Source organism: Equus asinus, chromosome 8, assembly GCF_041296235.1.
Source record: "Equus asinus isolate D_3611 breed Donkey chromosome 8, EquAss-T2T_v2, whole genome shotgun sequence".
NCBI classification, from domain to species: Eukaryota; Metazoa; Chordata; class Mammalia; order Perissodactyla; family Equidae; genus Equus; species Equus asinus.
In genome coordinates this window covers 15,175-30,709 of record NC_091797.1, presented here as the reverse complement: position 1 = coordinate 30,709, position 15,535 = coordinate 15,175, and the positions used below count along the sequence as shown (strand labels likewise).

Below are 15,535 nucleotides of genomic sequence, written 5' to 3'. Positions count from 1 at the left end.
AGGATAATAGATAAGTGATTAAATGCTTTGGAAGAATCACAGAAATTTCAATAAAAGAAGTGACTTATAAAAGACTCGTAAAAGAGCTGAGTCTTAAAGATACAGTAAGATTTCAGGAAGAGGAAATGGCATGTGCAAATAATTTAAGTATATAATTGATTGAATGATGTTTTTGTGGACCTGCAAATATTTTATTGTTGTTGGAACCTCAAGTTCCAAGGAGGAAGTGGCAAGGGATGAGGTGAGAGAAGTAGGTAGAGGTCAGTCCATAAACAGCCTTATAGGATGTGCTAAGGAATTTGATGTTTACCGATAGGCCATGGAAGGACAATGATGGCTTTTCCAGGGGTGGTAATATGGTCTCATTTGCATTTTGAACGGTGTATTCTTTCTAAGGCTGCAGTGGTGCGGATGGAAAGGAGGGGGCAGATTTGAGAGCCATTGGTACGTGTTTGGTCTGCCCTTAGCAAAAGCAAAGTGACTGTCATCATCTTTTATGTAAATTATTGATGTCAAAAATACTTCTGCTTTTAAACATTTCCTCCACATTTATAAAACATATTACTTGATGTAGAATTTCTATATCTCACATCAGATGTCTTCAATGTTTTTGTTTTCAACCCACAACAAGACCAGATAAGAAAATCTATTTGATCTCCATCTTAGGATACATAATCCTTAACAGGTAACCTGGCTTTATACACTTGGTAATACACTGATAAACGCTTAGCAAACAGCTCTCCTGGAGAGGAAAGCCTTGCTTTGTGGCGTTGGTCAATTTCCATGGTGTAAATACTCCTGTCGCTGATTTCAAGCTATCAGCGTGACATCACTGAGCAATGTACAATATTACAGTGTTAGATAGTATTTCCACTGGATACAATAGTGTGTGTAACTCAAGAACACAGAGTGTAACATGTAGTGAAATAATTAGGAAGTGATGAGTTTTGAGTATGTATTACCTGTGTTTTTAATATGATTTAATTTATTTTAAGTTTATATAATTTTTTATAATGGCTGTGTTTAACATGCAAAATTCCAAATATGTAACGTCAGCTCTTTGAAGTCAGTACAAATCTGCTCCAGCCCATCACTGCATATACTCCTCTTTTCCAAATAATTGAAATGTTATTTATTAATTCAACTTTCACTGTTTCACAAGAAAGTGGGAAAATTTGTAAGTAAAGCACTGGAGGGAAAGCAATACCGCATAAGGAGCAATATGACGTGTAAAATAAGTGGTAAGCCTGTTAAGAAGTTTAATATCTATTCTAATTTGCATACCTATCATCATATGGCCACACTGAAATAAACAAAAGATGCCCAGTGTCCTGTTTAATATCGATTGGTCAAATTATAAAACATGGATTTCCTTTTAATTTGGCCAGCTTATATAGTAAATGGTGTAAATAAAAATGGAGTTATTTAAAGACTGCATAAAATATGACTGAGGGCTAGAGCGTAATATTGCCTAGCAAATGTCTTCAAATTGTTCCTTCTTTTAAAATATTTGTGAAAGGAAAATAGAAAAGCAATTTGCAGCTTTGAAACAGGTTACTGTAGAGAACTCACGCAACTTTACAAAGGAACGAGGGCAGGTCTCCATTAGTGCAAAACAGGCTGCTCAGTTTGGAGCACGTGGGTCGACTTCTGGGCTGACCTGCCCCAGCCACAGACACCTGGGCTTCAGCCATTTGGAACCCACCGACTTGTGCCCAAGCTTGTACTCTGCCTGTGGGCTGGCTCCCAGCACCACGGGAAAGTTCACCATCGGTGAACTGCCGTGGGAAACCAGGAGGTGATGTGGGCTGAGAACTAGACAGATCTGGGTGAGATTGTGGCTTTACTTCATACTGGTTGCCTGTTTTGGGGCAAATCACATAAATTCTTGGAACCTCAGTTTCCCTAAATATAAAAGGGAGATAAGAACATCTTATTAAATGCTGAAGATAAGAATATAAAGTTGTTCACACGAGTGGTAGTAATATTGAAAACACAAATGGTGACAACCAAAACACCACCCTGGGATGTATAAAGATGGTTTTCCTTCCTGCCCACCCAGGCGCCCCTGGCTGCTCTGAAGATAAGCAAGGAGGGCGAGGTGTTCTTCTGGTTGTGTTCTCCATACCAACCAATTAGAGGAGCTCTTCTTTTTCTCTTTCTGCCCTTGCTCCTCCTATTCAAGAGATGCTTCTTTCTCCTGTGGATCGGGAACCTGCTGAGCTCTGAGCTCACAGGGTGGAGGAGGGACAGCAGTAGCCGAGGTGGAAGTGGTGGACTGTTGAATAGAAGGAGCCCATTGCGGCCGACTCATGGCCAACAGCCTCGTGTGGGGAGAGACATATTTCAGAAGTAATCACTCAGGCCCAGAAATTTCACAGAATACTTATTTTGTTATTTTTTCTCAGTTCTTCAATATAGGAGATTGAGCCCCAATCTAACCTAGATGCTAGTAAATGAATTTGGAACCAAAGCCAGATACTAAGAGGTTAAATGAAAATACAGATTTCCTTTACTTTCTATGGAATAACTTAGCTTAAATGTCCTTGCAAACAAAAAAACACACAAAAAAAATCTATCCTGAATAAAGAATAGATTGGTAGAGATAATGTAGTAGAGAGAGAGAGTAAGAATATTATGATAAATGATTAAGGAATAGTTAGGATACAATTAATTTGAAGTTAATAATACAATTACAAGGCAGAGTTTGGGGCTTTTTAACCAATAAACAAATTTGGATTGCTTGCAATCAGCTATCACTTAGGATAGGTTATGAGTATTTTCTTTTTAAACTCTACATTTGTTCCTAATTCTCCCACTTTCCAACAAATACAATAAAATTTGGTTCATAGAGCTGATTCCCAGCCTGGGACCCATGAGTGATAATGAGCGTCTGTGAACCATTTAATAGTGAGGAAACACCGACAGCTTTAACACGTACCTGCATGAGGCTACACAGCCTCACTGAAATGTTATTCTTCTTTGTTTTCTCCAGAAATTATATCAAGTGATTTCAGTAACTGGTTGTCTTAGGCAGCTTAGCTATTTATGGCATCATGGGATTTGTTCACGAAATACTGTTTGGAAAACGTGGGATCCATGTTGAAGGAGACACTGTGACAAGAGATCTCTGCTTCCGACAAGCTTAAATATCCAGCTCAGTTGACGAATGTGTTCTATTTGAGACAAAAGAAACGTGGCTAGCTAACTGAGATGCATTCTGCAGAAATAGTTATTGAAGCAAAATTTTCATAAATTTCTACATAAATGTACACTTCTCTAGAGAGAATAAGAGTTTTGCAGACACATCTGCATCTCAAACATGCATGTAGTTACACAAAAGACCATTTTAACAACTTTTATATTTTTTAAGGGATGGAATTACTAGGTATTATGTCTTTGCTTTTTGGGGTTACATGGAAAAGATAGAATTGCATTTTGACTTTAATTTTAACTCAGGGTTTCAACGGACATTAAAAAGGTGCAACATTTAGTATTTAGTCTCTTTCTCTGGTGTGTTTTCTGCTCTCAAGGTGTGTCTTACATGAGGTGTTCTTACATTGCCCCCTGTAACCTCAGGCTTTAGGCTGCGTTTCCATAAGAGCCTGAGATAATTTGATGTGTAACTTTCTCTCTCAGAGTTTCTTATATTTAATAGTAAGCTATTTGAATAACTTCTTTTAGCAAAGTCATAAAGATTAATGTTTTTCTTACAGAATTATGAAATTTCATGTTGCAAAACGGAAGTTTAAGGAAACATTACGTCCATATGATGTAAAAGATGTCATTGAACAGTATTCTGCTGGCCACCTCGACATGCTGTGCAGAATTAAAAGCCTTCAAACACGGTAAGCAATGAAAGAGTTCTGTGCTGTAAAGGACGAGGCATAAAGACTATCTGGGAAGAACTTTTCTGTAGTAGAGAAAACTCTTCAATTTCGTATTTCTAATTCATTTTTAGTGGAGAATTGGACTTGCTTTTAACATAGATTTTATTTAAGTCTGTAAATCAGGCATTAAAAGCCTCCGACTCTTGAGGGTCTCAGTTTCCTCATCTGTAAAAACGGGAATAACGTTAGTGCTTCCCTCACAATCATGAGCACTGAGTGAGTTCGTGCCTGTAAGCTCAGTAAAGGCTGCTGCTGCTGCTCTTCTGTTATCATGTAAATCCCAACATCCTTCAGGAATAAGCTAGTCTTCCTCTCTCATTACACTTCACCTGTCTGGCCCACAAAGGCAGACCTCTCCCTCCCCGACCTCCAGCAGCATTCAGAGCCTTGGCAAGCTGTGCCAGTCCAGACGCAAAAGCCGGGGGCTCTTGTGTTGTCGCCTGTCCTCCTGGCTCTACACTGAGACTAGGTCTGTCCCTCCACTCATGTGCACTCCAGGCACACACTGTCCTTCCAGTGAGCATCCGATTGAATGACTAAAAGAAATGAGTTCAGTATGTCATTTCATGTGTTTGATTGTTTTATCTTAAAGCCAAAATATTAATCAATTCAGTTTTTAAGAGATTTGCTTTACTATCAGGCACAAATTACCAGCATTTGTGATTGAACAGTTCTTAAAACATAAAGACTGGGTCTTAAACATTTGTTTGCATGCCCACAGCACACTGAGCCCAGTGTGAGGCCTATACGAGGCCCTTAGTAAAGCATCCATTGATCAATTATAGAAATCACCATTTGTTCATTCATTCAGCAGATAACTATTGAGCCTGCAATGTGTGCCACACACTGTGGACATCCAGAAATTAATAAAATCATGACCCAGTCCTTATAGAGCTTGCAGTTTAATAGATTAGACATCATGGCAGAAGGTAGTCATGCTTGTATTTCCATGCAGACAAAGTAAACTGGAAGGCTGAGTCAATAGTCCTGATAATGCAGTTCCGAAACACACAAAACAGAAGAAAGTAATTCCCATTTAGGCTGATCAATTGGAAATTGTTTTAACTCTTCCTGTGGTCATGTTACAATCTCTGCATAGGTGGCTGGGGTCTTCTAAGTCCTTTAATAGAACTGTCTATGGCTCCCAAGGTTTTTATAAAGTTGAACTTCTACAGAATTTACAGAACTAATCTTGAGTTTCTGGCTCATGTAGTGGATGTTCTCTGACTAGAATTCCAAAGGACAGAGACACTCTTATCTGCTTATATCTTACATATCAGATGTACAATAAATGCTCATTGAATAATCTGTACTATTAACATGAAATAATCATAATCAGGATTTTGTTGTATTTTAAGTAGTGAATTCAGAAAATGCCTAGTCAGATATGGAAACACAAATTACTTTGTAGTTTAGGACAATTTTGCCTCCAGAAGATCTCCCATAAGTGATTTCATCAAGAACCAGAAATGAGAAAATTAATCTTATATGTAATTTTTATGTTAAGAAAATGAGTGCATCAACTGGAATAAGTTCATTTTTATATTATCTTATAAACTAAATATAATTGTATTTAATTTTTCTTTTCAAAACACTTCATCCTGGCGTAGGGCAATCTCCAACCTCAGCGCTCCTAATCAGATCTCCTCTTTGTCTGATAGTGTTGATCAAATTCTTGGAAAAGGGCAGATCACGTCAGATAAGAAGAGCCGAGAGAAAATGCCAGCAGAACACGAGCCCACAGATGACCTCAGTATGCTAGGCCGGGTGGTCAAGGTTGAAAAACAGGTACGACTCAGCTAACTATACTAGTTGACATTTTAGCCAGAATTTCTTTTTTAATCAATTGGATGTTAAAAGGTGTTCTGAGCCCCAATTTACAACATGTGTGTATATGTCGGGGGGTGTCCCACACAATCAACAAACAATTCCTTGACATCAGCTGGGTGTCTTACAATTCAACTCAATTCTGAGACTATCTACCCAGAGATAGTGTCAGATCCCCTAAGTTAAAGGTTCAGTCCTACACTACAGTCCCGCTGGGACCATTACAAACGCCATTCGAAGCCCAGGTTGCCACCTGTGCTTGTGATCTACCACCTACAGATCTGAGGTTCCCACGACCCCCTCCTTGGGTTCAATTAATTTGCTGGAGTGGCTCAGAACTCAGGAAAGGTGTTTACTCAATAGACTACTGGTTTCTTATGAAAGGAAATGACTCAGGAACAGCCAGATGGAGGAGATGCACAGGGCAAGGTGTGGGGAAAAGGCAGGAAGCTTCCATGCCCTCTCCAGGCACACCACTCTCCCCAAATTTCCTTGTGTTCGCCAACCCAGAAACTCTTGGAACCTCATTCCTTTGCTTTTTTGTGGAGGCTTTATTACATGGACACAATTGATTAAATCATTGACCACTGGTGATTGACTCAACCTCCAGCCCCCTCTCCCCTCCTAGGAGGTATGGGGTGGGGTCGAAAGTTGCAACCTTCTAGTCACATGATTGTCTCTCTGGGCAACCAGCCTATCCTTAGTTGCACCCCAATAATCACCTTATTAACATAAGAGATGCCTTCAAGCTTTTATCACTTAGGAAACTACAAAAGTTTCTGGAGCTGTGAGCCAGGAACAGTGGACAAAGACCAAATATATATTTCTTATTATAAATCACAATATCGCAGATATATTTTAGTGACCAATATATTTAAAAAGGAATAAAATCAAGAAAGGGTGAATGAAATTAAATTTTCTTTGTATGTAGACAGTGTTCTCTAAAACACTTGGATTTCCATATGAGGAATAGAAAATTTCATCTCTTTAATTAGTACTTGAACTGGAAGCAAATATAGATTTTCAACAGTAAAATAACAAAGATTTGTTTTTCATTCACGTTTTGGTTATTTTCATTTCCTTTCTTTTCACTCTTTAAAAAAGAAAAAAAAATCTCATTATAGCTATGATGACAGATTGAATGTTTGTTAACCCTGAGGCTATATCTTCTCATAGAAAGACAATTTTCCAGAGATCAAATTCTCATCGATCCAATCATAAATATTCCAAGTATTAATTCTGAAACGTTTTGTACCTTTATTTTTAAACTCAGAATCACCTAGACTGATATTTAAGATCTTGGTTTCCTCAGAGGCTGAGTTCCTTACTAGAGCGCAGTAGAGTCCTGGAATGTCTTCACAGAAGAGGCTTAGGAAAGGCACCTGGAGGGGCTGGGCAGTCTTGAAGCTGCATTGGTACAGTTCTGATATGGTTTTGGAGAACATCAGTGTCTATTTTGAAGAATTTGAGGGTGGGGCACCCATGTCAAAGCCAAAGCACCCCTCTCCCCTTCAGTCCTCCCTTGGCCCCACCCCTTAGGCGGGGCCTTCTAGGACAGTGCTAAGGGTCAGGACCCCGTCAGACTCTATGCTCAGTATTTAACTGTATTAACACACCCTGACCTCATCTTTTGATTCTAGAATTGAAGGCCGTGCTCATATGTAACCATTTTCCCCATTTTCAGGTGCAGTCCATTGAGTCCAAGCTGGACTGCCTGCTAGACATATATCAACAGGTCCTCCGGAAAGGCTCTGCGTCAGCCCTCACCTTGGCCTCGTTCCAGATCCCACCTTTTGAATGTGAACAGACGTCTGACTATCAAAGCCCTGTGGACAGCAAAGAGCTGTCCAGTTCCGCACAAAACAGTGGCTGCTTATCCAGATCAGCCAGTGCTAACATCCCCCGCGGGCTGCAGTTCATTCTCACCCCAAACGAGTTCAGTGCTCAGACTTTCTACGCGCTTAGCCCTACTATGCACAGTCAAACAACACAGGTGCCAATGAGTCAGAGCGATGGCTCCACAGTGGCAGCCGCCAGCAACATTTCAAGCCAAATAAATGTGGCACCCAAGCCAGCAGCCCCAACAACTCTGCAGATCCCACCTCCTCTCCCAGCCATCAAGCATCTGCCCAGGCCAGAGGCCCTGCACACACACCCCGCAGGCTTACAGCAAAGCATTTCTGATGTCACCACCTGCCTCGCTGTCTCCAAGGAAAATATTCAGGTTGCACAGTCAAATCTGACCAAGGACCGTTCTCTGAGGAAAAGCTTTGACATGGGAGGGGAAACTTTGTTGTCTGTCCACCCCATGGTGCCCAAGGACTTGGGCAAATCTTTGTCTGTGCAAAACCTGATCAGGTCCACAGAGGAACTGAATATACAGCTTTCAGGGAGTGAGTCAAGTGGCTCCAGAGGCAGCCAAGATTTTTATCCCAAATGGAGGGAATCCAAGCTGTTTATAACTGATGAAGAGCTGGGTCCCGAGGAGATGGAGACAGACGCTTTTGATGCTGTGCCCCAGCCTGCCCGGGAAGCTGCTTTTGCCTCAGACTCTCTAAGGACTGGAAGGTCACGATCATCTCAGAGCCTTTGTAAGGCACGAGAAAGTACAGATGCCCTCAGCCTGCCTCCTGTCAAACTGAAATAAGTTCCTCGCTTTGTTTCTAGGCATTGCAGTTCCTTTAGCCATTACATATCATTGCATGAACTATTTTGAAAGCCCTTCTAAAAAGTTGAAATTGCAAGAATTGGGAAGAACATGAAAGTTAGTTTATAAGCCTGTTATCTTTCAATTGCATGAAAATGCATGTTTAGGGACGGCTGAAATTCCAAGGTACATCAACGTTAACCTACTCATTTAGTAATGTACCTCGAGTTAAAAATCCTGAAAACCAGACACTGCTAATGCTACGGAGTGTACGAAAATGTCGCGATCAGGTACTTTAGAAGATTTGACTATGTATTTTGAAATTATGGGAGTAAACACCTTCAAATTCCAGGCATTTCTGCTGTGTCGTTAAATACAAAATACGTTTTCAAAATTAGCCATAATGTGTGTTTAAACACAATGGCTGTCAACAGCTGCTAAAGGTATTGAGTAAAGCAGAATTTGCGAATAATAGAAATGGCTGCTTATTTCAAGATATATGTGCCAACCTATTCCTACTTAACCATTTTATTATTAATGTAATTTGAATGTCAGTTTGTGTGCTTTTGGTGACAACGCTGTGGCGAGCAACTTCGCACATCATGTTCATGTTGTTTTTTATGACAAGAATGTTCTTCAATTAGAAAATGTGCAAATAATTAAGTTCAGGGCCAGTGGGGCAAATGGACTGACTACTGGACGTGTGTGACTTCATGCAAACATATCCTGTGCTGGCTGAGTCAACATCACAAGTGGTCAGCTTCTGCAGGAGCCAGTGCCACCCGGTCAGCAGAAGGTAGCAGGCAGACTGACCTCTCTGCAGCGGCCCACCGCAGGCCTGCCAGCACTGCCACCACAGGGGAGCATGGGCAGCTGAGGTACAGGTGGGATCCCAGGGAGGGGACATGTGAGCAAGGCTGAGACGGGAAAGGCCAGAAAAGATCCAGACACAACACCGGCAGGCAGGCAAAGTCACGGAAAATGCCTTCCCTCGAAGGCAACAGGAGGGAGACATCAGCCACAACAAAACAACTCAATTTTTTAGAAAATGAAGATTGCCAGGGAATTCAGCTACCCATTCTTATTCGTCCTTTATTCTTATATATAAGCAGAAAGTTTTGCAAGGTATTTATTTTTAATATGTCCTGAATGTTTTTTGCTGTTGTGTCTCATTTTTTGCATATGAAAGGCTAAAACTAAACTTCCTTTACTTTTTATACTGTAGTGAACATTTTCTATTCTCCCCAGAGTGTTGCCTCAAATCTGAAATTATTGGTTCAGTTTCCTGGTGTAAACATTTACAGTGAGAAGCCAGACAACACTGGCAGGGTCTGCAAATCAAAACACTTAATCAACAACTAGAATATGCAACCATGTTCTGGGGGGTTTGAGGAGAAGAAGAAAAAAAAAAACAAAAACAAAACACTTAATCATTTAGCATGGCCGCAAAAATACCAAGAGAAACAAAATAAAAAATGTACTTACCAGAAAGCAGGCAGTGCTGACTGCTTATTAGAAACCAGCCCAGCTGTCTCAGACTGTCAGAGCTTCTGCTCAGGGAATGACATTCAAAAGGCAAGGAGAAGCAAGATAACTTAAAGTCGGTTAAACTCTAGCCACGGAGGACTTCAGAGAGGAAGAGCTTTTTCCTTGACCCATAGTGGTGCCTCCAGAAGGCTTCTCCAGCAGCCAGGACGAATGAGCAGGGATATCAACCTGCTATCCAAAGGCAGGGGGCGGCCCTGAGAGCCACCAGCCCTCCCAGCTCTCTGCCGCGCCAGTTTCTCCATGCCTGACTCTCCTGCTACTTGTCTTCTCCGTGAACTGCTTATCCATCCCTGCCACCATTTTGCCTCTGAACTCCACCAGGACTTAACCAGCCTTCATCCCCAAGTAGGCCACTCGTCCACTCTACCCAAAATGTACTTTTCAACCTTTTAAAATCCTGTTCCTTTTGATAAACACTGAAATTTTGAAAGCTTTCTCTTCTCACCCCACCTGGATTCTAGCACACTCCCCTGGAGTGTATCATTCAAAATCTTCTTGGCTGCTAGAGACACATAGAAGATAGTCTAAATTTTACACTCCAGTTAAGAAGATTTTATCAAGCTGTTAAAGCAATTATTTTCATTTTTGAAATATAGAATTTTAGTAAATTATTAAATGCAATTTTTCATCCATCCATGTCTCTACTCAACCTGAAGTTGTGACACACCCTCCCCAGCAGGCTGCAGAGGTGCACACACACACGCACACCACTCCACTGACTGAAGCCACACACCTGCCATGCACTCTCAGGCTCTCTCCAGGTACGAGTGAGGGCAGAGGGGGAGGCAGCGACTTTCAGGTAGCACTGATTCTCGGACATGCTCTGTCCTGGGTCAAACCCCACTGGCAGCAGAATTCTGAATGTACTGGGGACCCCTCCATGGGCCTCTTTAGGCCTCAGACACAGTACAGTTCATCCAGCATTCTGAAGACTGAAGATTCAGAAACAAAACCTAAATGCATCACTGAGGTCTTAATTATAGCAAAATGTGGCAAACTATGTTGTGAAAAACTTTCATACATTGAAGCCATGACCATTTGTGTCTGTCTTACTCCAGCACAACAATTCTTAGATGCTAATGATAGTTGTGTTGTGTGAAACTATAGGCTTCTGTCCGCTGTGTTGTTCTCTATGGGGTTGAGAGGGGCTCCCGTTTACACTTAGCAAAGCCCATTGGTCAGTCCCTAGTGGCGTCTTGAAGCACAATTTGATGGAGCACTGAGCAGCCACATGCTGTCTCAGTCCAAGTTTGTCTGCCTTCTTCAACTTGTAAGAGTGATCAAGCTAAGACTTAATTGCAAACATCCCTTATATGAGGTTAACTCAAAAATTTTGCTGTGTCTGATCTAAATGTTTGCATTTTGTTCAACTGAATTAATATCTGTAGGTTGCAAGTTTTGTTTAAAGAGGACACTTTATTGAGTTTTAAATCTTCACCTCCTGTTCTAAGGTGCCTTTCTTACCTCCCATTGACTGTGATTCTGAAAGTCCTTATTTTGCAGGTAAAACCAGTCTAATAGAAAGGAGGAAATCAGGCACAAAGTGACTAATTCTTATGCCCATTTGCAAAGCAAAACTATAAGAAATGATGAAACCCGATCAATTAAATTAATGGAGCACTTCATTCAATCAGATTTTTAAAATATCATAATGTTAACTTATCTCCCCAGAAGCTGATTTTTTTGCCTTAAATGATGTGATTGTGTTTTTGTAAGAGAAACAATTTAATATAATTATGTGCATTTAAGTAGGCAATTCTAAAAGTCATGTATGACAGTACAATTGTTTGTTTCCTGAAAACAAATAAATCAGGACTATCATATCCATTTCAAGCTATCATTAAAATGTAATTTCCTTTGCTCTCTTTTACTGGGATTATTTGTTTTAAAGTAAAACATTAAAAATATGTCTATAAACAGCTAGTGTGACTGTTTTTATCTGGAACTAACCGGTTGGGTCTGAACTCACTGATCCCAGTCAATCAAATGAACTGTGCACAGATTTTGTGCTGAAATATAAAAATTATCTTTTTGCAATGTTGCTGAAGAAATCATTGGTAATTTGGGAAGGGGAGAAATTTGCAAATGTTTTTGAGGGTATCATAAGAATAATTAATTTGATATTATATCAAATATATATTTTGATATCTATTATATTATATATATCTTAAATTTCTTATTTTGATGTCTCAAAGCTCAGATACCAGTGCATGAGAGCTTTGTGTTAACTGTGATAAAGGGTTTGCTAGGCAAGAGATAAGAAATTGGGTTGAGGTGAGTGCCCAGATGCTGCAGCCCTGGTGACACAGAAGAACCACTTTCAGCACCTCTCCAGCTCTCCTTACCTGAGGAGGCTTCTGCTTGAAAAGGGGTCTTTTTCTTCTTCCCTAAAAAGATCACAGTCCTTCTGTTCCACTAGCAGTTTTGTGCTGTGTCCACGATTAATTCCAGTGGAATTATTTGAAAGGAGGCTCAGATGTGAAAGTCTGGAACATAAAGCAGTGAAGCCCTGACGGCCTGTTTGGGACAGGAGGAGGGAGCAGGGAATGTGGTCCGAGATGACGTGAGGGGTCCTCCCACCGTGGCTCTAGGGAGATCCAACAGGGCTGTGTCCATTCTACCACCTTCCAGAGAGTGAAAACAAATCGTGTGTGGGGCACGCTTGCTCGGCCAGCTTGAAAGTGCCTCAGCTTCTCAGCCCTTTAAACTGCTCGGGCAGCGCCTCTGACTCCACCATTCAGAAGAAAAATAGACTCACAGCAGTGGTTCCACCATAACCGTTGGCAGACGTGTTCCCAGACCTCGGGGCCACCACTTCATTACTCTGGTTTCAACTGTTTCAAGAATCTGAGGCAAGTAAAAATTGTTTCTTTAAAAAAATTTAAACTTTCGTTAATTACAACAACCTTCACTCTCTAGCCTACCTAATTCCGAATTACGTAAGTTTCTACTACATTTCAAAGCAGAAGTTTATCAGCTATATTATGCGAAAACTATAGAGTCTTACACCATCCTGGAAATCACAGCACCACAACACTGGTGAATGGCAAGATCTTCCATTCAAATAAATAAATGGAAAACCCAAGGGCACATTATGATGATATGTTTCTCTTTGCTCATTCACATGATTCACTTCATTTCTTTCAGTCAGGGCCACTCGGGGATGGACACCCGGCTCTGGTGTTCCCAGCAACATCGCCACACCTACTCCTCAGCTCTTCACGTCTCCACTTTTTTCTTGTCTTCAGTGATGTTCATCTTTTCCCATTACTTGCTTCTTTCTCTTTCCCTTCTGCTTTGCTCACATTGGTGTGACTACCTTCTGGATTGCCAATCCCTGCCCCGCCCTGTGGCCCCAAGTAATTGCATACTCACTCCTTACCTTTGCTGTCGCTTGGGTGCCACTGGCCCCATGTGAGCCATGGGGACACCACACCTCACAGCCCAGGTCAGAGAGGTTCCTTGAACCTCCTCCCCGAGCCCTCTGGGCAATGCTCCAGCACCACCTCTTGTCACCAGAGCTGCTGCCATGGGGCTTGGTGGTGGGAGCTCTTTGCCTTTAGGGAAGACGTTCTTCTGCTCTGGACCCCCAAGGCCCTGCTCGTCCCCTGTCATCCCTCCTTCTCTGTATCTGCAGGATCTCACTCCCACTCGTTTCTCCGTAAACACAAGTCAGCCTCTCATGTTACCAGCTACTCTTGAGAACCTGCCTTCCCTTTGCCTTACTCTACATCTCACCTTCCATTTAGAGACCAACTACTTGTAAACTGTACAAAGTATTTCCATTTCCACAGCATCCAACCACCAACCAGCATGTGACAGTCAGACCCATGTGCACGCAGCACCACAGAAAAGCTTCTCTGCAAGTTCACCCGTGACCTTCCAGAAGCTGGTTCAGGGCACATTTAATCAGCATCCCTTCTGGCTTTTCTGTCTTTGACACTGCACCTGCTCTTTCTCTTAAAGCTGCTTTCCAGTTTGTCTCCTGCCTCTCTGGTTCAGTAAAGTTAAGACACTTCTCCCAGCCTCTTACTGCTTTTCCTCACTTAACTGTCAGTGTTCCCACAGATTCCGTCATCAGCCTCTTCCCTTTCTCCTCACCCTTGACGCTCTCTCCTGGGTGGTCTCATTTATGACCTCAACTACGAATGTAGAGTGACTCCCCCAGTCATATATCTCCAGCCCAGATTTACCCCCGAGCATCACCTCAGGAGCCCCAGAACGAATCCACTTGAGGACAGGGACATCTCTCTTACATCATATGTCAGGCTTCTCACAACACGCCCCGCAGTAGACACTCAGTAATGTCAAATGAGTGAAAGTGTCCTGGTCTCTCTGGGCCTTTTACTCAGCCTTCAGCAACTTCCAACCAGTAACTTCAGAGGCCTCGTAATCAAGAGGAGAGTGATAATCAAGCCTCATGCACACTGTGTCAGATTTAACCTCTTACTTCTCCCGATGGTCTTTGTACTTTTCCGAAGGTACCTGGTAAGAAATTAATTAATGCCAAATAACCAGTAATGGTGTTTCCAGAGGACTAAGAGGAACACCCCCCTCAGCAGTCCTATTTTCATCCTCACCTAGGCCTCAGCATCCTGGGCCCCTGTCCCTCCTCCATCCCCCAGCACAATTGGCTCAGACCCGGTAGATGACACCCACACCTAAACTTTGCTCGTTCACTGGGAAGACTGACTTCTCTCAAACTTCACTGAAGGCTGCAAGAAAAAAGGAAGTCTGTTCTCCATCCGCTGCCCTGAGCCCTGGAACACCACATCCCTCCTCCCCAGTTCTCTTTACCCTACATCCTATCAACGCCAGGCCCATAGCTGGAGCCAAACTACAGAGTCTTTGGGTCCCAGGCTTTAGAACAACAATCCGTGCTTAGTGACTGCCCAGTACTGTGCCAGTGAGTGCTTCCCAGGTGCTGTCTCATTTAATCCTCACGACATCACCAAGGGTAATGTATCAGGATGCTGCAGGTATAAGAAAACCCTGGCTGAAACAACCTTAAACATAAGGACATTCAATTATCTAACACACTGAAGTCCAGACGTAGGGTGGCTCCGGGCAGAGTCCAACCTGCTCAGTGACATCCAGGTTCCAGGCTCTTTCTCCATGCTGTCCTCTTTGTCAGTGGATACTATTGCTGGTTCCTCTCATTGTCAACAAGATGGCTGCCAGTGGCAACTGGTGCCTCACACCTCCTTGATCACAGCCAACAGGAGAGGGGAGGGGATGGGGAGCCTTCCACCCAACCATGGAACATGAATCCTTTCCTGAAACCTAATTAGACTAATATAGGTCACATGCTCATTCCCAAACCTGGTAACAGTCACCATGTCTATGTGCTGATTGGTTTAAGCCAATAAGAATTCCCTATTTGGAACTAGGGAAGGAGAGGAGGCCCACAAAGCTGTAGTTCTATTAAAGAAAAACAGTGATGGATGTAGGAAAAAAAAATGTGTCTATTTACTACACCTACAGAGGTATGGGGAGTTACTATTAGATGGGAAAACTAACACGGTGAGAAATCGATGGCTTGCTGAAGATCATAAAGCTATTTGACAGTAGAGCTGGGATTCAAATGCACGTAGTCTTGCTCCAGTCTTTGAGATATTAACTC

At 42.1% G+C, this 15,535-nt stretch overlaps 1 protein-coding gene across 12 annotated transcripts in view; it reads left to right on the top strand.

The window, feature by feature from the left end:
• The window catches only part of KCNQ5 (potassium voltage-gated channel subfamily Q member 5), a 481,904-nt gene extending 470,075 nt beyond the window's left edge, over nucleotides 1-11,829 (top strand). For all 12 annotated transcript variants that reach the window (XM_044776992.2, XM_044776991.2, XM_044776989.2 and 9 more), the window contains 3 exons: nucleotides 3,717-3,848; nucleotides 5,552-5,678; nucleotides 7,402-11,829. In XM_044776992.2, the coding sequence (XP_044632927.2) occupies nucleotides 3,717-3,848; nucleotides 5,552-5,678; nucleotides 7,402-8,364 (1,222 nt within the window). In that variant the 3' untranslated portion in view covers nucleotides 8,365-11,829. The remainder of the gene's footprint in view (nucleotides 1-3,716; nucleotides 3,849-5,551; nucleotides 5,679-7,401) is intronic.
• The last annotated feature ends 3,706 nt before the right edge of the window (nucleotides 11,830-15,535 follow it).